Source organism: Pagrus major, chromosome 16 (genome assembly GCF_040436345.1).
Source record: "Pagrus major chromosome 16, Pma_NU_1.0".
NCBI lineage: Eukaryota > Metazoa > Chordata > Actinopteri > Spariformes > Sparidae > Pagrus > Pagrus major.
The window spans coordinates 18,146,520-18,168,183 of NC_133230.1; the positions used below are offsets into that span (position 1 = coordinate 18,146,520).

Consider the following 21,664-nt stretch of genomic DNA (forward strand, 5'->3'; position numbering starts at 1 on the left):
AAGCAATATCTTATCAATACACTGATGCCACATATCAATACGTTTATTAAAACATGCAGGCACTCTAAATAGACAGTGCTGACCCCACAATTCAGTGAATTAACACTTAATTCCTGCTTTATGCCTCTTTAGGGATATATATTCATCAGTTACACCAACATCATGATGTATCATAGATGACTGTCTTGTCTAAATGTAACATTGTGATAAGATCGTTATCATGGGCAACATATCGTGATATAATGACGTCACAGAGTTTTACTCTGTTTCCCTATTTTGGAAAATGGACAGTCAACATGTATGTCATTATGCGGCAACCTTGTTGGCAAGTTAAAATTTCCCAAATCTCATGTACATCTCAAAGAAGTTTGAAAAAACAGCCTGCATGCCAGTCTCCATCAATAAAGACGTGTTGTCCAGTTATTTTTACTTTGCTAATTTAAGGTTGCGCGAGACTACTCCTGAATTAAATTCTTTAAATAGCTGCCAGAACTTTACAATTAACAGGTCCCATACACGCGCACACACACACACACACACACACACACAGACCAAGCTCCTTTACCCTTTGATGATATTCTGAAATTAGTCCTCTTTAATCAAGTGCGGCATGGTGTTCAGGTGTTGAAAACTCTCCTTTTTTCTCCCATCTTCCGGAGGTTGTTGTTGTTGGAAAAAGAATTCTGTGGATTACACTGGCAAGCCACCCCTGAACCTTTCTAACTCTGTAATCCGAAGGGGAAGCATGGCTCATTTTTATCAGGAAGCTCAATAGATAAACAATAATAATACATTTCAGCTAATGAAACAGACCACGATGTATGGAGAAGCTTACCTGTGCCGAGCGCCTCAGCCTCGTCGCCATTTGTTTGGAGCTGTTTGTTTTTAACTGCCTGCTATTGTTACTGTTTTTAATCCTGGAGAAATAAATTTATTTGAATGCTCCATGGATTAAAGAAACTGCGATTTTCCACTTCAAACACATGCAGCGTGTCAGGTGATAAAACGACTGCGGCTCAGAACCGGAGTTTCATTGTCCTTTTCTTCTGCTGCGCCAAATGCTGTTTATTTAAACTGTGCCCTTTCTTTTTTGGGTTTCCAAGTGTCTGGGTGTCTCTGTATAGATGTCTTTTTTATTTGGAGGCACTGTTTACTTCCTTAGTCAAAAGCTGGTTTGAATAATCCCAGAGCCCACCTGCTCCGCTCAAACTTCTCCCAAAAAAGGCCAGGTAGGTGTTCGTGTGTGTGCAAGTAAGTATTTGTACTTTTGTCAATTACCTAACAGAGTAAGGCACAGTAATTCCTTCCCTAGCTCTTATTGCAGCACAATAAAACAATGGGCCCTTAGGAGGCTCTCCAGCCACTGGATGCAGGCTTTATTTGCATTGCATTGATTCCTTATCTCTACACTGCCAGTCTTCCATCTAGCCGTAATTCCAATTAGCACTCTCTCTTTCTTTGTGGTTTCAGGAAGTGTGGTCAGATGGCCACGGATGGTAAAGGCCAACTTTGCTCCATGGGGGGAAGCAACGGCGATGGAGAGGAGGAAGTGTGTGTGTGTGTGTGTGTGTGTGTGTGTGTGTGTGTGTGTGTGTGTGTGTGTGTGTGTGTGTGTGTGTGTGTGTGTGTGTGTGTGTAAAAGTGTGTGTGTGTGAGACAGAATGAGGGAAAGAGAAAGCAAAAGAAATAAAGAGAGAGCAAGAGACAGATTTAGAGAATGCATGTGTGAAATAGATGTGAAGGCATGAGAAACTTTTGAGGTTTGGTCGGGCAGATAAAAGATGGCAGGGGAGCTGATTGCCAAAGGTACTTGATACTTTAACAGCATGAATCAGAAGAGACTTGTGATGAATATTTATGAGGTGTGAAGACAGATTCATACAACCAAAGGAAAGATTTGGTTATGTCAGGAGGAAAATACAGCCGCTACCCTAAATCACTGCTGAAAATATTAATTAATTACGTAACAAAAAATACCATTAATAAGATCCTAACATGACACCTTACATGGGTTGAATAAGTATTCATTGACTCGTTTGTGAGAAGTAAACCTGACAACATTAAACTGTCCAAAGTAGGGATTAAAAGACATCAATCTGAGGCTAAACTTGGACGGAAATATACCAACAGAATCCTCTTTAAACAGATATTTTTGTGCTAATGATAATCTCAATGGGCAGTGCTGGCCAATTAGAAAACTTTTTCTTTTTTTTTTAAATGGAGGTGCATGTGTGTTTAAATTGCACGATACTGCAACATTCTGACAGTCAAGTCTGTCCCTCCATTCCCACCAATGCCGCTGCCACCCTCCAGGGCTGGGGGCATTTTAATTGGCCCACTTCCGAACTGTAATTTTTTTAATTGCTTGGAGACACTCTGCTCTCTTTAAAAAAATCAATGCAGATGTAATAATATCTGTAATTGTCTGCCACGCTCCAGGGACACCACAAAACCCTCGGATCAATGGAGGAAAGCAGGGAAGCTGGTAGGGGTTAATTTTTCCCTTTCTGTAGGTAATGACAGGGAGGCGACGCTTGGCTCCTGGCATCGAGGCACAACTTGTGCTGTTCCTATTGTCTCTTCTGCGCCTAATTGGGCCAAATGCAGTTAGTTCCCCCTGGCAGAGGCTGTCGAGGTGGTGATTAATGAAGCCTCCAGTCACGTAACCTGATAAAAAGAAAAGAAAGGGATGGGAGAGGGAAAAAATATCAACCTGCTTTGTGTTCTTCATCCTTTTTCCTTTCTTGTGCTTTTTCACTGCCTTTGTCAATTCCTCGGAACTTCTTTCTCTAAGTAAATAGGTGAAGTAGTTTAAGTTCGCTGAGGTTTATTTTTCTTCAGGGAAGGGAAGGGGGCAGGCCCATTACTGCATAGTGGGAGTAATTAAACCAAAAAAAGAAGAGAAATTGGGGGTTGCACAGCTTGAATCCCAAGTCTCCTTTCTTTGAGTGTGATATCACACATTCTGGGTAAAAAAAATTGGCTGGAGTGTCTGGCCGAGGCGACAGTGTTTGGATTTTGCAGCAGTTTTTCCTGTACAGTCTCCAGAGACGTGTGTCAGGAATCCAGGATCAAGAGGTCACAGGTATTAGCCTCCCAGGATCGTCATGGCCTTTGACTAATTACCTCATTAAGCCGCACTCCAATACTTTCCATGGTCTCCGGGGCTCGGCCTTGTTGCTTGGCGTAAAGGGGACGGAGTGGACACAGAACTCATCCACGGTGACCCGAGTGAACTGACCGCAGCTTGTTGCTGCCTGGTGGGTGGGTCGTGGGAGGGAAATCAATCCTCTGTAAATATATTAGATGCAATTACATCCTGCTGGACTTTGCCTAACACGTTTATGGAAGCATTAGGCAAAGTCTTCCTTTATCAACCTCCCCCCCTGGCCATTAGGACAATGACATGTAATTTTCACGTGTAGGTGCTGTTGGAAAGGTATTGGGAAAAGAGCATGGGGGAGGAGTTACATAGCTTACTTTTGATTGCATTCAGGACAAAGTGTTTTTTATTAGTTTTATTAGGTTGATGTCACACTGTGGTTTGTTACCATTTTTATAATAAGGCCTAATGCAACAGGGCAACCAAGCTTATGAAGAAAATCCTAAACGAACTGTTACTTTAATACCTGGAGTAAAAGATGTAATAATTCAGTTTCACACATCATATTTCAAATTTACAAACATTTAGATGATGCTGTATAAACACTGCTATTCCTTTAATCACTGATCCATTTAGGCTCAACTACATCTTCATCTGAATAACTATCATTCATATAAATGAATTATTAGAATGGCATTTCAGTTTCTCTCAGACTGATATCCTCATTCTTACCGTTTCATTTCAGTACCTTGTTGCGCGATTATCAGCCGCTGAAATGTTGTTGCGTTATTTCAGGGATTTGATTAATGTTTGTTTTTGCGTATGTTCATTTTGTCTTGAATTACATAGGAGCCTTAATTCCTCACTGGGAAAAAAAAAAAAAAAAAACCCCAATTACCATAAAACGTATGAATGATAATTGTGGAACAATGTAATGTCAATAGCCTTCTGATTAATCCCTCTGAACACAGCCAAATGGCTGGCACAGTAACTCCATAAGTGATAAGCAATTCCATTTGTTCCTAATTACTAAGAGGCCCATTTTGCCACTGTCATGATGAGATTTCTAAACCTCCTTAACCAGCCAAGGCTTATACATTTATAAAAGCATCTTTTTTTTTTTTTAACCCTCTCTCCCTCTCTCCTTTTGGAAGGTATTCAAGTCTAATTACTCACAAGAGGGCATGTGTGCTTACAATAGCACAAGAGGTGCTTGACAACAAAGTTTATCCCAAACAGCCAGGACTCTAAGTACATTCAGGTACTTTTTGAGAGGAACAGCAATTGTCCTCATGTGAAAATGCATGTGTGTGTGTGTGTGTGTGTGTGCACGTGTCCCCCCTGGTTTCTACGTCTGAGTATGCACACAGCCACCATCATGCCTATGTGTGTTTTTGTGCATATTATAAGAATATCTTTCATGGGGTTTCAGAGCCAGTAGAGTAGGTTTGTTTATGGTCATCCATGAAATAGCCTTGGGCCCACATGCCATAGGTTCTTCAAACAGCCTGACTTTTTTTCCCCCCCGCCTTACTCTTTCTTTAAGCAATGGTTTTGGGGAGGAGGTCTGGTTACATAGGCTCAAATACAGCATCACACAGTTTTACCTCAGGGCTTCCTCGCTGTCACCCAACAGCACCCTCAAGACCACTATTCTCCTTCTTATCCCAGACCTGAATTCTTCATTTGGTCACACTGCCTGCTCCTGAATAGTCACCTCTGAGGAGATTAACCCTTTCATTAAAAATGCCTGACCAGGGTCAATCTACTGCCTGGCTCTGCAGTCCCTGCTCCTTGCTTTGATCTATCAGCTATGGAGAAATTATTAGCAAACTCTAAGCCGTGCCATGTGATTTGTTTTTGTAAATTTGTCGAAATTATTCATAATCCTATTATGTGGCCAAGGGGCAAACCTGCATAAAATATATGAGGCCTTTGTTATCATGGGGAAGGCAGGAGGAAGAAATGTTGAATGTGGGTGCACTGGAGTTATGGGAAAGCAGACGGGTTTGAGATCTGCCCTAATCTTCTGGACAAGCCCTATGCCTTTGATAACTAACTGCCTCTGTAGCCACTGATTCCACCTGCCTAAAACTAGCATCCATATTTACCCATTTCCTAACTCTATCCCCATCCTAAGTACACTTCTTTTGTTGCAGACAAGGAATAATTGTGACGTTATAAACCACAGTCTCAGCAGGATGCATTATCTAATGTATTGCACATAACCAAGGGGAAGAGGAGAAATCACGATTTTTACACCTCCCATCTCCCTTTCAGGGGCCAATAGTTTGCAGAACAAAAGTCAATGTCTCAGCCCAAATCTCGTCTGACAACGCGTAGCAGCCCGTGCTATTTTGGGCTCTTTGTGGTGCCAATCTCCTATCTCTCCCGTGACATTTTTTCAAAGAAAGAGTAGATTTCCTAGAGACTCTGCCCTTTGCAACTTCCACAGAGTATTCTTGCACATAGAGTAAGGACCCTCCTCCTCACTCTAATGCCGTCGCTCTCCGCAGTGACCTGAGAAAGGGAAAATTAAGACAGCGTATCAGGCTAAGAGCCCTATCTTTAGCTGGTGGAGTGAAAAGACATTATACAGATGCTTAATTCCCAGTTACACATTTGGAATAAAAGGTGCAGAACCTGGGAAAATTTGGTCCAGGAACTATGCTGTGGACAAAAGCTAGAAACATACAAACCATTGTATAGCATCTGATAAGAATCTTTTGCTAAATTGCCAAAATAAAGCATCTTACATCACCGTTTCCAGCTCGTCACGTGTTCAATTTATAATTGTCTCTAAAGTTATTCCCAAAAGCCCAATCTTTAATCATCCTGTGTTCTTCTCGCAATAATTTAGAGCTTACACAAAAACTTGTCTTCATGCTTTTAATGCCCCCATTTTAGATGGACTGTCTTGCTGGCAGGCCACCAACTTCACATTAATTTGCTGCAGTGTCTGAGTGTACAGGTCTTATCTGGGCCTGCTTTTATTAGGGGTGAAAAGCTGAGTCGTTCTAAATAACGCAGGTCTAATTGGCTATGTTTTGCAGTTAATTTCCATAAAGAGCCTAGGAGACTGTCACCTCAGTTTTGGGAGGACAAGGTGCCGGAGCTGGAGCCATGTACCTCAGCCAGCCGTTAATCAGGAAACACACTTTCACCTGCTTCGCAAAGGGCAGAGGTCAAGGAGGAGGGGCCGACACCATATCTGCACCAGAACTCCTCACTGTAAGTGAAGGAGTGTAAATTGCTGTAGAAAAATGCCCTGTCTCTGAAATTCAGTGAAAATGTATGGTGAGGCTCAGTCCAAAAGGGTGTAACTAAGGCCCAAGTGTCTCTTTGCGTATGCAGAAAAGTAAGACTTGATAAACGTATTTGGCATGATTTCACAGATATAAAGCAAGTAAATGTAACACAATATTCCATTCCTTCCTTTACTTTCTAGGTTTCCGTAATCGACACCCTGTCCAATAATAGCATATCCATAAACTTTTAATTATATTGAGGCATTTAAGTGCAAAAATCTTCAAGAAACTGTGTTTTCTACATGAGAATCACAACCTCATCTTTAGTTTTAACCATCTTGCCCGTGGTATTCTATTTGTGCTATACTGTACCCTAGTTTGGGACCGGACTCTCTCTCCTAATTCGCCGTGCTTGATCCCACAGCTGTGATTTTCCGGCTGCCACTTAGCATCCAGTGGCTCCGGGGGCCATGAATAGAGGTGGTCTCAGCAGAGTCAGGCCCCCTCATTTTATGGCTGCCTGCCTGTGGTCAACAGTCTTCTAGATCACAAGGCACCACAAAAGGAGAGAAAGTCTGAACTCCAGAACCGCAACTTATATATTTATGGAGATATTTAACCATTTGGTGGGATATACGAACTTCCTGTGGTCTGTGCTGCTTCATTAACCTGTCCATCCTGAGAAGACCATTTTCAAGAGTGGCTGCCAATGAATTAAAGATACAATACTTAATCTGCTTTAACCATGGAGGTCAAAAACTGACCTTCCAGATGTAATCAATACTATCCACTTTTAGAAAGCATTGAGGCAGGTAAATACTGCATTAAACACGTCCTGGAGGCGCACTTCACAACTTTATAGCAACACTTAAAACATGCATGAAAACCCACAAAATTTGAGAGCCGTTTCCTTGACACCGCTTCCCCGAAAAAAGGGGACACAGCCCAACTTAACTGGCTTATTTATTCAGTTTAAAGCGACCATATTGGGTCCATGGAACACACTAACCCCCAGTGGTATACTTAAGTGGCTCACAAAGAGATTCAGGAGAGGGTGCTGCCAAGTGCGGCTTTATGGGGACAATTTAACATAATGGTCAAATAAATACTGTTGTAAAAAAACACCTGTGAACAGTGGTGGCAGGTTGAGGCCCATTACTGTATTTTTTGTGTGACAGTTGAGCAGTGTGCAACAGATTCCATTCCATTTTGCTAAAGCAGACGGGTCGCATTCGGGATTTTATTTGCTGGATCGGAAATGCGGCGCAAGTACAGCTCAGCGAACCTGGCAAAGTGGTAGGGACGCAACGAGGAATGCAATGATCTGGGAAAATAATGAGAATGTCTACTCTTAGTTCCTCATTATACTTGCTAATCATTCTCATACACATCACTCTCAAGAGGAAGATCTATTAACTCTTGATTTCTCAGCAAAGTCTCAATTTTAGAATGAACTAAGGAAGAGTGACACCGAGATAATCGTGTGGGTTTTTTCATTTTGTGAAACATGAATTTGACAACAGGAAAACATGAAGAAGCAACATTGCTACATCACGCCACTGCTGCGTTGTTCTCCGTTGGTTCAAAAGTTCAAGCCAAACCCTGTTGAGCAACATTGCGGTAAACACAAAAATGCCCCAGTCTAAATTACAAGGTGAATGGTATGTACTAGTGTGAGAACGGTAATTATGGTAACCGTCAGACATAAATTGTGTTTTTACGACTTTACAGGTGGACATGTTTGTCAATTCAAATTCAAAATATTTGGAAGGAATAAATATGCCTTAGAAAGAGTTAAGACTTATGACTGATATTTTCAAAAGGTTTTTGTAATTCACAAAGAGATGTCAGATTAAAAAAAAAAAAAAAGCAACACTTGGTGAGGTCTGCTTAGCACACATAAACAATGGTCAGCGGCACAGGCTCTGATTACTTTGTTTCTGTCAGGTCTTTGGCACTCAGCTCAGTCTCAGGAGGGTCACAGTGATGACTGGTATCTACAAGCTGTCAAAGTAGACCAGAATTATCAACTAAAAGCTGAAATCAATACCACAAAATCAAAATGGCAATAATGGCTGTCACTAAATATTAGATTTAGCATTAGTACTATATATTTTTTCTTTTTATTTATTGGGTCAAACAGCTGGGCTGCAGCAGATGTTGCAGCTAGCTTTTAAAAAGAATGTATTTGACCTAATGGTAACTTCAAAAAAGTTAAGCCTTTAATTCATAAAAAGAGCTTCATCAATCATCAATATTTCATCTATTAATGCTTTGTAGATCAGTAATAAGCCATTAATAATTGCATTTTAGTCCATATGTATTGCATAATTTTTCCAGAAAGTGAGTGTCCGAGGGAGGTGTCTATGATCTGGAACAATTTTAGCGACCAATTAATCATTTAAGTCATTTTTTTAAAATAACAAATGCCATAAATTCTCTAGTTCCAGTTTCTCGAATGTGAATATATGCTGACTTTTTAGTGTCCTATAATGGTGAATTTTCTCATTTCTTATAGTTTTGGACCATTAATCAGACAGAACAAGACATTTAAAGAAGGGCTCTGGAGACTTGCAATGGAAATGTTTTTTCGTACTTTTATGACATTCTATAGAGGATAACTGGTAGTATAAATAATAATAAAAATAACAATTAATTTTTCCTGAAAAGTTAAAGAGCTAAATAGAAAATAAATTATAAAAGACTGATGTTTGCATCAACTGAACAGATTGTTCACATCCACGCAGGGCTGTCATATTACTCATTTATAAGCATTACTGGATTAACCACTCAGAAGGCGATCTTAAACTAAAATCTAAAATTGAAATCTATGCTTAAACACCCTGTATCTCTCAGGTGAACACTGTTATAACATGTGACAAAGCATGCGCTGTGATTCTGTTCTATAAAAAAAATAATAAAACCTTACATAAACGCGACCTTTGACAACAAACCTCACATGTCAGAAGTCGGCAGTATTAAGATGCCATTTAACCGAGCCCTGATTCTTCCTCCTCGCCTCTCTCTCCCACTCCTTCTGCTTGTCATACTTCGCCCACTATGCATCAGAGAGATGACCCCTGCTTCACCCCTGGCACAGGGTGTGAGCTGGGTGTCCCAGTCAGACCTGTCCTGCTGAATGCCTTATGACAGGTTGTTTGTGAAACTCTTGTGTTCTGTTTGTTCCCTCTCCCCTCCCCTGTCCTTGCTGACAGTGTCCCCATTGTGAATCTGAAGGGCCCTGCTTTGTTTTGCCCGCCTCATTGGAGCCAGTGTTGGTCCAAAGCGAGTTTGCACACACCTCTGCTCATTCTGTTAACTTACCTGCCCAGTACTTAACTTCTCCCGCCTATGAATTAACTTTTATAGGATAGTCTGAGGTGTTTAATGTGCAGTTCATAATTTGTTTAACATGTGCTGACGATTTTAACACCTACATTTTCTCACAGTGAAAGCATTTTAGAAGTGGAATGATCACGCAAGTATAAAATATGTTTGTGCCACTGATTACAGAAAAATCTTACCGTCTAATTTCTTTGCAAACACACTAGGTATTTGATAGCATATGGTCATCTTTTCTGTAGTTTGGGGGTTTGTGGAATATTTGATCTTTAATATACTGTATATATAGATAAAAATATAGTATGGGTCAGGATTTTTGACATCCATATGCGCAATTATTGAAATTTGTAATTACAACATGTTCCTTATCGTCCTTTTTTATATTCACATAAAATCAATGATTTGGGGAAGAAAAAAACTGAATAAAAATGCAATACAGTCAAATACAGCCTCGTGCCTACATCCAGTCATCTGCCTAATTCCCCCCTTTTCCCTCCTTCCACCCCTCATCTCCTGTTCCTAACATCAGCGGGGAGCGTGGCTAATTTACGAGCGTGGGCAATGCCAACATACTCTCTGAGGAGGGCCCGTTTTAACACCTCCAAATGCTGTAATGCATCCCAGCTGACCTTAATTATAAAAGCATGTGCCTCCCCTGTGCTTCCCCCCACCCCAGTCCACCACCCCCCCATACCCATATATACAATCCACAAGGCCGGGGGTGTGAGCCAGTGTTCTTACCTGCAGAGAACAACACAGCAGCAACCACCATAGCAGCTCAATGTTAATAGTTGCATCCTGAGAGGAAATCAATAAAGCTATAAAGGGTGATATCACAGTGTGTCTGGGCCCCCACGCACACATTCTCCCTCCCTCTCTCTGTCCCTCCCTCAGTGGGACCTGTTTATGAAGGGGTCTGATGGTTGGTGAGAGCAACTGAGAGGTCAGCAGTGTGAGGTTTTGATCCAACAATGAGACGCGCCTCCTAAGGAGTGTGGGGTAAACGGTGGAGTGGGACCCCTGACTCATCTGGGGAAGAGGTGGATCTTTTAGAGGGCTTAAAGCTGCCGTGTGTTGTCAAGGTAGCGGAGCATTAGTGCCTGTAAAGGCCCATCGACGCCGCCTGGTTACGATCAGAGGAGAATCCCAGGAGGTGGAACGGGGCCTTGCTAAACTGCTGATGAACCGAGGGAGATATTTAAAGACTGGCTCTCCCCTCTTCTTCTGTCTGTATTGCAGATTTTTGCCCATAATATTGATATACGCACAGCACGGGGCTCTAGCATCATTGGGCTGATAAACTGCTCACACAATAGATAATCTTTTATGTACCTCCCGTGCACAGCACAAATATTATGACTATTAGTACATTAATTAACTCACTGGCCTGGGGGTCCTCTGCCCAGCCAAGGTTAAGAGCTTCTTTAATTAAAGATCAATACGGTTTTGCAGTATATTTCTACAGCACCAAAGGAGACATGGAGCTCTTTACCGTCCACATGTCAGAATGATATAGAAGTTCACAAGATATGTATAGACAGAGACTCAAAGTGCAAAATGAGACCATTTGCAAGTATAGAACAGTAAGCTGATATATGTCAAACTGCTGAAGTGATGGTGTGAAAGACATTAATACCGTCTTTGTAGATTGAGTTATGCTCGTTGCGATAATGTGCAATCCCCCTTCTGCAGGTCTGAGCTCCAGCCCAAACACACAAACCCATTAAGAGGTAATGGGTGCAGCAACAATGTCCAGCCAATCTTTCAGTCTTTGCTGACATTAGCCTGTCTAACATCACTTACTGATACACCTGCGCACTGTGGGAAGGAGACGAACAGCCACGGTGATGGTCGAGATCAAAGCCAAGACCGTTCACTCTACTGCCATCCAGGTGTGTACACCTTCGGATTTAGTCCTTGTTTGTAGAAGTAATGATGGCAGGGCCCAGAGAGCACACCTTCACGCTCAAGGCTCCAAAGTTCCCCTCAGATCACCGTAATCCGCCTGGATTATGTCTGACAGGACTGGGATCCTCCTGCTGGTCTGCACCCCTCTCTTTTCCGGAGTGCAGCCCACAAAGGGTGGCTACAGCCAAAACCCTCACCCCCGACCCAAACTGGGTAAGAACCAACATGAATCTGCAGCACGTATCCACAGTGTATTCCTTTTTGAAATTGCACTGTCAAGTAGTTTAGAGGCAAAGAGCATGTAGATTTTAGTTTTTTTAGCATCTTGTATTAAATAGCCCGAGCTTAAAATTTTACATTTCATTTTATATAGCATGTATACACACTATATCAATAAACAACAACAAATCAATCTGCAGCAAAAATGAAATACGTGCGAAATGAAATGAATATGTGCAAGACTCTTATATTAAGAGTATGTTTTGTTTATGTTTAGTTTAAGTATAAATATTAAGGTCAAACTTAAGGTCAACCAAAGATCAAGTTTCTGTAAATATGTCTTGGGCACTGTAATTGATAACTCGCTGGCCCATTTGCAAAATACACTGTAGCTACTTATTCTCACGTGTTGTATATGATAGGCAAGGCATGAGGGTTGTAACCGAAGAACGACCAACATGATTCTGATTTATTAGTCTGAGGTACCCAGGGGAAGCCACTCACAAACACTCACAACCTATTATGCATGCTCAGTCTCACACACACACACACACACACACACACACACACACACACACACACACACACACACACACACACACACACACACACACACACACACACACACACACAGTTTAGTACTCTAACAACTCCAGAGGAGATGTGATGGATAAGGAACCCTCCCTTATCAATGCTGGCCTGGCTCTGGCTTAGTCCACCTGGGTCTCTCTGGGCCTGTTGACCAGTCTCTCTACAAAACCTTGTTCCCTCTCCCTCCCACCACCACCCACACCCCTTTGCCACACAAGACTAAGACAGGTTAAACAGTTAAACACCAGCAAATCCAGCACTGCCCTGTGGGAAATTTGCTTCTAATCCCTAACTTATAGGCACAGAATCAAAGCCAAAAAGCCGGAGCAACAAATCTGATCCTCCCCCTAACAATCTCAGGCCTCTTGGGAGGGCAGGGAGAAGCTCCACAGACAAGGCTGAGATGGATAAATACCTAAATGATGAGACAGTCTGGGGACAGGGGAGTAGTGTCTGGCTATGGCCGTTCACCTCCAATTTGGCATCCGCGCAATGAAAGGCAATTGGGCGTCAGCCCCCACACAGCAGCCAGTCCTTATTATTATATGTTGAAGTGTGGCTTGGGCAATGATTAATGACAGTGTCAGCGCGAAAACAAAGCACAGCGCAAGTTATCTCCAATCCACCTGCTCCTGTGGCCCGATTGGAAGAGAATGGAAAAGAGTGCAGGCAGCACAGGGCTTGATAATGGGAAAGAGAAGAGGGGAGAGAATGGAAAGGAAAAAGAAGAGAGGAGGAGGGGGAGAGGGGATGGGATGGGGTGGGATGGAGGGTATCGTGAAGGGGACTTACTGACCATAGCAAGGTGACAATAACTTCCGAGAGGCAAACCACAGGCACATGCATACATACACATAAAGGAATTTACAAAAACCAATGCTAAAGTCTGTGCACTGTATGCTAAAAATTCCATCTTACATTCAAGATCAAAATAATTCCCAACAACCCCACAGGGATTTATTCTTTGCATCTTTAAGATAACCAAATGCCAACTTGCAGGTAGTTTCCATGTGAGGTGTGAACATGCAGCTTGTGGCTTGCCTCGGTGATTGATTTGACAGACAGAGTGGACTTTCATAGCGTCTGTGTTTGTTACATCCAGGCCCACTGTCCCCTGCTGTATTGGTGTTGACATTTATGAGACATGTCGGAGGGGGCCTGCTAGACCTCACTAATGAGAGAGCTGACGCTGACAGCGGGTAGCACAGCCTGACACTGCCATCCAGAGGCTACTCTTGGTAAAGCAGATTTGGTGTGGTGGCCAATTACTATGTTTATACTTGTTCCACTTCTGTGATTCTTTGACGGTGTATTAAATTGCGATGCTTACAGATTATCAGAGAACCTGCACTTAAACCGAGCTTGAATAGAAAAAAAACACAATGAGCCAACAATTAACTTCTGATGTCCTCAGTACAAAAGGCCAGTGACACACCGGTTATTGTGCGTATGGGCTCTCAGGTGTGTTCACAAGTGTGATTTGCCTTAATTGTGACAGTTAGACAGTGTGCCAACCTCAGAAGCAGTACTCCAAGTCATGTCACTGTGTGATAGCAAGTCACAGGCACCACAGGAAACTGTAAGAGGACATTGGCTGTAGAGCAGAGCTGGCCTAGATAATGTCACGATATGGTACAGTATTTTATTAATGCACGCAACTCAGCCCTGAGTCGAGACAGTCCTTACTCGCCCCTGTATTCGCATAGAAGGGAAAACTGCAATTAGTAACCTGCTCACATACAGAGAGCCCGTAGTATGACCAAAGGGATTAGGGCACTGTCTGATATCCGTCCCTTTCAACAAAGAATGAATGGAAGACATAGTCATCCTTTCCACACATTTTAAGCTCCATCGCATGACAATGTCTGATCCTCTCTGACAGTGAAAAATGACAGTGAAAAATGACAAAAACAAAACATTCTCTGAAACTACCAATTACACCTCCAAAACCACACAATAATATACAACCACAGCAAAAAAAGCAACTCCGAATAAGAAGGAAGATATGAAAAATACAGATCTCAGCACCCGCTCTGTTTGCACTGTCCTGAAAAGCTGCAGAAAAAACATTAAGTCTCATTTTGGTCCATGTGAGGACCGAGAGACTCTCTCCATTAAAACCAGGAAATGAAAGTGCACCACCCCTGGCTTCACTAATAAATGTCTCTGCACTTTCCAAAGAACCCCTTGCTGGATATATTATATACACCCTGGCCATCCTAGGTCTGACGCCCCCCCTCAAGTAGTACACCAAAAACTGTTTCGTCTGAAATAAGCCAAATAAAATGTGACTGAAAGAGCTTGTGTACATGCATAATCCTTGTTTTTGCTGCTTGAATATCTACATCGATAAATTATTCCCTGGGTTAGATTTACGTGACAAAACTTGCAGAAATGAAACTGCAACTCCAAGACTAGACTGATCTAAAGTTGAGTTATGGGCCTTAAGATTACAAGTAAGGTGTACCCAATGGAGCACAGAGCCTGCTGATTTTAAGGTCAGAGGTCATCCATACTCGCTATGACCTTAACTAAATAGTTGCCAAATACATGTGTAGGAAATGCCTTTGTCAAATTTAGTCGTACATCAGCAGTACCTGAAAGGGGCGCCAGAATTACAATGGGCTCCCACACATTATTACTCCCTCACTACATTTTTTTTTTTTTTGTCATGCAGCCTTGCTGTGCCAGCTATATGTATATGCTGTACCTACTGTATACAAGACTTTTCTGGCCTTTCAACCCATCAGGACCTGTCACAAGGTCTTGACCAGGTATAAGACACAACAGCAAGCTGGGTGTAAGGCACCCCACACGAAAAGGCTCGACATTTCTAAACATCAGGAAAACCGAGGTTTCTCTGTAAACAACCTGTCAATCATTTCCATTAAAAATGTTTTGTCATTTTTTGTGAACACTTGTTTTGAGACTTCTCCAACTGTATGCTTTATTTGACAGTTCCAATCACGTAACAATGCATCTTTCAGCTGCAGATGTGGCAAGGGTGTCTTCCCTGTGTAGTTTTCCCGTAGCAGTGTAATCTGTGGAGGAAACAGTAGTGTTTTTTAATGAGAAGCCATGCTCTCCTCTTCTTCATAACAGCTCCTGTCTGTCTGCAGCACGGTGCAGCACAGCACAGCATGCTCCACTGAAATGTGGTCTGTCTATGTGGGATTGCCGGGGCCCCTTTGAAGTACTGAGCTGCGGCTGTTTCCTTTGTGTGTAACAACGCAAAAAATCAAACCTAAAACCAAAACACCCATAAGAATACCTGAAAGGGGTACAATATAAAGTGCCATATGTATATGATGCTTTACACATCTCTTCTTTGTTTCATCCCCTCCCCTCTGCCATGATTATGCATGTCTTCTGTGAAGAGCTGCACTGCGTCTGGAGAGCCCCTTGAATGGAAACTGTGAGGTACAGAGAGGCACATTAAAATCCTCTAAAGCTCTCAAACGAACAACCTAGGGACAAAACATGAATTCCATGCGGTTTCTCCCCTTGTAGTGGTGCAGCTCAGACAAGCTCACATTTAGCACTGGCTGCCATCTCAGACAGTTGGTCCAGTGGGATGTGTAGCTATGTGTTTATCAGAGGGTGAACTTCCTCTAATAATGTGGCACGTTTTCCCTTGTTCTCTCCCCCACCTCCCCCCTCCCTCTCTCCATCTCCTCTTAGACTATAGTTGAAGGTGAAACACCCGAGTTCAGAGAGCAAGAGGAGCAGCCGTCGCCTGAGTCACACAAAGCTCTGCTCTTTGGGAGCTCAGGGGTTTTGTCCCCGTGTAGACGCTGTGGCACAGTTACTGTAGCGAGAATGCATGAATATATGGTTTATATGATTGTGGCCTACATACCGTGTTTGGCAACTCGACTACAGAATACTATATTGATAACCTGGAAATCGACTTGATTATTTCTACAAGAGAAATGAAATAATTAGTGATAAAACAACAATCTAATAAATTTAACCTTTGCTCCAGCCCCATTGTTTCCCTTACATTGTCCCATAAGTCTCTTTTCAGATTGATGGACTCCCCTTTCCACCCTGCATGACAATGTTATATGTCTCATATATATTTTAAAACGCCATCATCTGAATCGTTGTTTTTAAAAAAGGGTTTTCATCCATTTGATTAGCAATTCCTCCCACATAATAGAAGTTAGTTTAAGTAATATAACATTATGAAATAACAGGTGCTGCGAGTGTTGTACACTTCTATTAAACCTCATCTCTAATTCATAGCTCATTCACACTTGCAATGCAATCTACATTATTGCTCCTCCACCACTCTTGTTTGATCACGCACTAAGTAAAATATATCAGCTCTACATTAACAAACAAAATGTTGTAAACACTGAACAAACTATAAAACAACGCTGTGTTACCCAAACTGTGATCTTCAGAGGATAAGACTCAACAACAGTGCAATTCAATCCACTATGAATGGCGCTCTCTAGTGGACACTTTGCATCACTACCACGATAGTACTAAAAGCATTCAAAGGCATTTTTCCTTTTTTGTTTCCAAACTGAATTTCAAGAACCAACTGTGGTTATTGTGGTCTTTATGAACTAATGAAGCCAGATGATGCCGAACGTCTTCAAGACAACAGCAAGTCCAGATTCTTTGACTTACTACTTGGGTCCTCACATAAACGTTCAGGTTCTTTGACACATACCACCCATCTAAACACTGTTGCAGACCAAGAACACCTCCTCTTGGCTACAGCATTACCTGATGGCGGAGCCCCCCCCCCAGCAGGACATTGCACCCCGCCAGACCACAAAAAACACTCAGGAATGGGTGAAGGAACGTGACACAAAGCTTAAAGTGCCAATCCGGCTCTAAAACTCCTCAGATCTCAATCTGATCGAGCATCCGTGGGATGCAGTCAGATCTGTAGAGGCCCCAACTCACAACCCAATGCATTTTCATTACATTTTGATCATATATCTTTTTTTATATGCAGAAGGCATGTGATGTCCCACGCTCATGTTTTAAACAACTGCCAGCCTCTGCCAGCTTTAATTTTGGAAGCTTTAAAATTAAACAAAAGTAAGTGCTCAGTGCAAAGTTGTAGATCTATCAAGGTATGTCAGCTTGGAGTCTTGATGCCCCAGGGGTAAACAAAACAAGTTTTTGGCCTCATAAGGATTTGAATCTCTGTGTCAGTAAACAAATACTTGCCCATACAGAGACGCTATCTTAACAGTGAAGCCAAGCTACTGCCAGCGAAGTTACACATTTGCATATTTTTTTGGCAGCCAAACTGTCCATCATAATTTCAATGAAATCACATCCACTCCGGCTGCAGAAGCTGGGAGACGTCTGACTTAATCCCTCCTACTTGTGATTATATTTCTATTGTTGTGTATAAACTGACAATATGTTTGCTTTGTGTCTTGTCAGTGGAAAGCATTGATGAATGCAGCTGTTTTTTTTTTAAATAAAGTGATAAATCAAAAAAACTCAATCTGTGTAGGCTCCACAGTCCACTGGTGATTCCAGCCACTGCAACAATATTTGTACTTGTACAACATCTGTCAATAGGTCAGATGACGAGGTAACAAGTTTTTCAATTGTCCCTCAATTTGGAGGGCCTGCAGCCACACAGAGGTGTTTTCAATTATGGGCTGATTAGACCGCTGCTCAGGGCAAAGTTGGGTGGAACTGTGAAAGGAATTGCATGATCTCACTAGAGCTGCAAATGTTAAGTTGATTAATGGATTTGTTGATCAAAATAATAGATGATAGAAAACTATTCTGACATTGTATTAATCTTTTTAAGCAAAATTGCTGCACATTCTTTAGTTGCAGTGTGTCCAATGTGAGCATTTTGCTGTTTTTAATAACCAGCTGTTACCAAGGACCTTTTATAGACCAAACAACTAATCAGTCTGCAGATAAATTGATAGAAGAAATGATTGTTAGTTGCAGCCCTAGATGTCACCAATGGAGTTGTTCACCCACAAGTAAATACCACAAAATAAGTCAAAACAAAAATTTGGTTGCACTATGGTTGTGGGGGGGCTTAAATAGTCTCTTCCATAGGCTGCTTTTCACACAATCGATATTAAAAAGTGGTAGCTGTGATTAAAAAACTTTGTGAAGTTTGCCATTAAACTGCATTAAAAGGCATACCGCCTTATTATTACAATAATATTAATAGTATTACGATATACAAAGTTATTTAGAAATTCCGAAGGTATAATTTTCAATACCGTCAAAAATACAGCCACTCCTCTTTCTATGAAACTGATAGGGAGATGCTGTATTGAGGAGATTTATTGTAGTGCACACCACAAGCCAACAGAGGTCAGTCTCTACTATTGGAACAGAAGGCTGAGCTGAGAAAGATGGCTACTGTGAGTGGTGGGGGTAATGTTACAAAACTAGTAAAAAAAAAATGCATCTGCCCCTGTTGGGGGTCACTGATCGTCCAGCAATAATCTATGGAAGAAGGGGGCTTATTTTCTATCTATTTATTATTCTATGGGCCATAAAAACTCAGCAAGACTGGTCTACGTAGGCTACTTGACACATTGTAGGCTAGACAATGCAATGACCAAGATGCATACTGAGCGGGTTGAAAAATCAACTTGTCAGTGCACTTTAGTGGACAAATGTAATGCTATGCAATATAGAAATTGTTTCTAAATTACTAAGTAACTAAAGGTTTGGACAGTTTGAACCGACCTGGTGCGGCTGCAGATGGACTTCTGATATGTAAGGAAGGGGAGGATATCACACTAATAGACAGGAATACAAAGAAGGGTGAGGTTAATCAAACATTAGACATTAAACTCCCATAAGTTCAGGTGCTCTGGTGGGATGAGCTCATGGCGTCAGGTCTCTCTTACATTTTCTCCAAACCTGTACCAGGTTACAGGGCCTTCTCTCACTCAAACAAGTCTTAAAATAGAGTGTTCTGTAACTGGACAGAGCTTTTGCGCAAATAACATCTGGCCAAAGTGCATTTAAGCTCCCTCTGATAAGCAATTACGAAAGTGTATACTGGTACTCTTATTGTGAAAGGTAAAAATGGAAGGAGTCTGTCGAATGGCCCTGTTTTACTTTCCTGAAGAAAACCAGTGCAACAAACCTAACAAACACACATTTTGATAGAGCTAACTCACAAAATGTGACCGGCACACAGTCAGACATATCTGACATTGATCGGCTGGTCGCCGGTCATAGCCAGCATGCCTAAAACCAGACCTTTCCAGTCTCTGGCCAGTCATAGCTCCAGTTTATCTCTGGTTATACAACTAAAAGACTCAGGTGCATTCTGCAGAGTTAGCCACAGTGACCTTGAGCTCAAGCAAAGACAAGAAGTAAACCCGAGGATACTCAGACACAAACATCAGACCAGACTCAAAGAGAACAGGCACCATTTAAAAGCTGTTTCTGCACCTCCTCTATAAATACTTCACCTGGTTGCATTTTCTCTACATCTTTACTGAATATGGTGATAAGTGATTACTCAGCATCTGGCATGATGCTACAAAAGAATTTTCTCCAAGACTCACTTATCAAGCTGACAAAGTAAACTTTGAACAAACAATCATGACACCACAGGGGAAGTTGGGATGTTTTTACCAAGTACTTGTTTGGCATAATTTTGATGCCAGATGTTGATGCGAAGGACACATGTTCTGCCAAGTTACCACAAACTGACAGAGTTGATGGCGGAATCACAGTTCCTGTATGCATTTATGTATGTGTGGTTGCATATATGATTATCTGGGGTACACGCCGTTTCTTTCCAAGGGGGTGTGTTAAATGACAGTGACACTCATCCCTTCATGGTGACAGGATGAACACATCACAGTGATCAAAGCACTGGTGACACGCCTTGAGGAGACAGATGTGTGCTTTACATGTTGGGGTGGGGGTTTGCTATCCAGAAAACAATTTAAAGTTTTCTCACCATCAATAAACATGTGTTTGTCTCTGATAAGCTGAGAAATGTAATCTGGTAGATTTGTTTTTTCTAATGCATTAACTAGGTTATGATCCCCAAAAACACTAAGATACAATATGAAACCTTTTTTTTTATTTTCAGAAATTATAGTGCAGAAAAAGATGCTCGGGGTAATTCATGAGTATTATTAAATTAAATTCAAGGCAGAGGAGAAAATGTAAAAACACAAAGCGGCGGTATAATTAAACTACAAGTGAAAGGAATAAAAGCGATTAAACAGGCAGAATCACAGAAAAAGAAAGAAAGAGAGAGAGAAAAATAATAATGCAAAAATAAATAAAATAATGACATCAATAAAGGAATCAAGAGCAGATTAAAAAAAAGATTATGGGCAGTAAAAAGAATGAAGGACAATAAATGGATTAAAGATGACAAATAGAAGCAGTAAAGGACGGCAAGGAAAACAAAGACATCACATGAGAGGAGATAATAACCGATAAAGGAATAAAAGACAGAAAGATGAAAAAGGATCACTTAAACAAAGGATGAGCAGAAAAGCAGGACTTGCTGTGGTTAATGTGACTTCAGCTAGTCTATCAAACATACATACAGCCAAGGAAGTGTACACACAAGTCAACACAACAAGAGGTGCAGTCCACGTCAACTTACCGCCTTAGTATCTTCTTCGTCCATGGCTTGCTGACGACCATTGAAGGACTGAAACGCCGTCCTTTTAGATGAGAAACCGGCTTCTCTGTATTCCAACAAATATCCTTTTTCTCCATCAAACAGTCTCACTCGGTGCATTGTTCAAAAATCCTAAACTTAAGATAGATTGTGACCTATACTGAAAATGAACAGTTGTCCAAAATGTGTACATCACTTACTATACTGAATGATTTATGCGTGCACAAGTGCTAGTGGGCACACGTCAATCCACCTGTGTGCCAAATCAGTATTGGAAGGGGTGGGACGGGGTGAGCAGGTGACATGGAAGCAGTGTTGCCAGATTCGTCTGATGCTTTCCAGCCCATTTATTGCTTAAAATCTGCCACAATTAAAAACAAAACAAAACAAAAGCTCAAAAAATAGTTTCTATAATGAGCAATACAGATGAATTAATAAACATATCACAATTGTTTCAATATGAGATAATAGTTAAACAACAGTTCAAGTGTTCACAGGTGTGCTAGAAAACAAATAGAAGGATACATCATTCAATGCAACTATAAAACTATTTTCCATTTCCGTCCTGGAGAGAAACTAAAGGGAATACTCCAAAAACAAAAATAATAGGTTTTATCTAACTTATAGTTAACTGCA

At 41.5% G+C, this 21,664-nt stretch overlaps 1 protein-coding gene across 3 annotated transcripts in view; it reads right to left on the bottom strand.

Moving 5' to 3' along the window:
* meis2a (Meis homeobox 2a) overlaps positions 1–21,250 on the bottom strand; it is a 179,415-nt gene extending 158,165 nt beyond the window's left edge. For all 3 annotated transcript variants that reach the window (XM_073484225.1, XM_073484226.1, XM_073484224.1), the window contains exon 1: positions 21,011–21,250. In XM_073484225.1, coding sequence (XP_073340326.1) covers positions 21,011–21,148 — 138 coding nt within the window. In that variant the 5' untranslated portion in view covers positions 21,149–21,250. The remainder of the gene's footprint in view (positions 1–21,010) is intronic.
* Between the last annotated feature and the right edge of the window lie 414 nt (positions 21,251–21,664).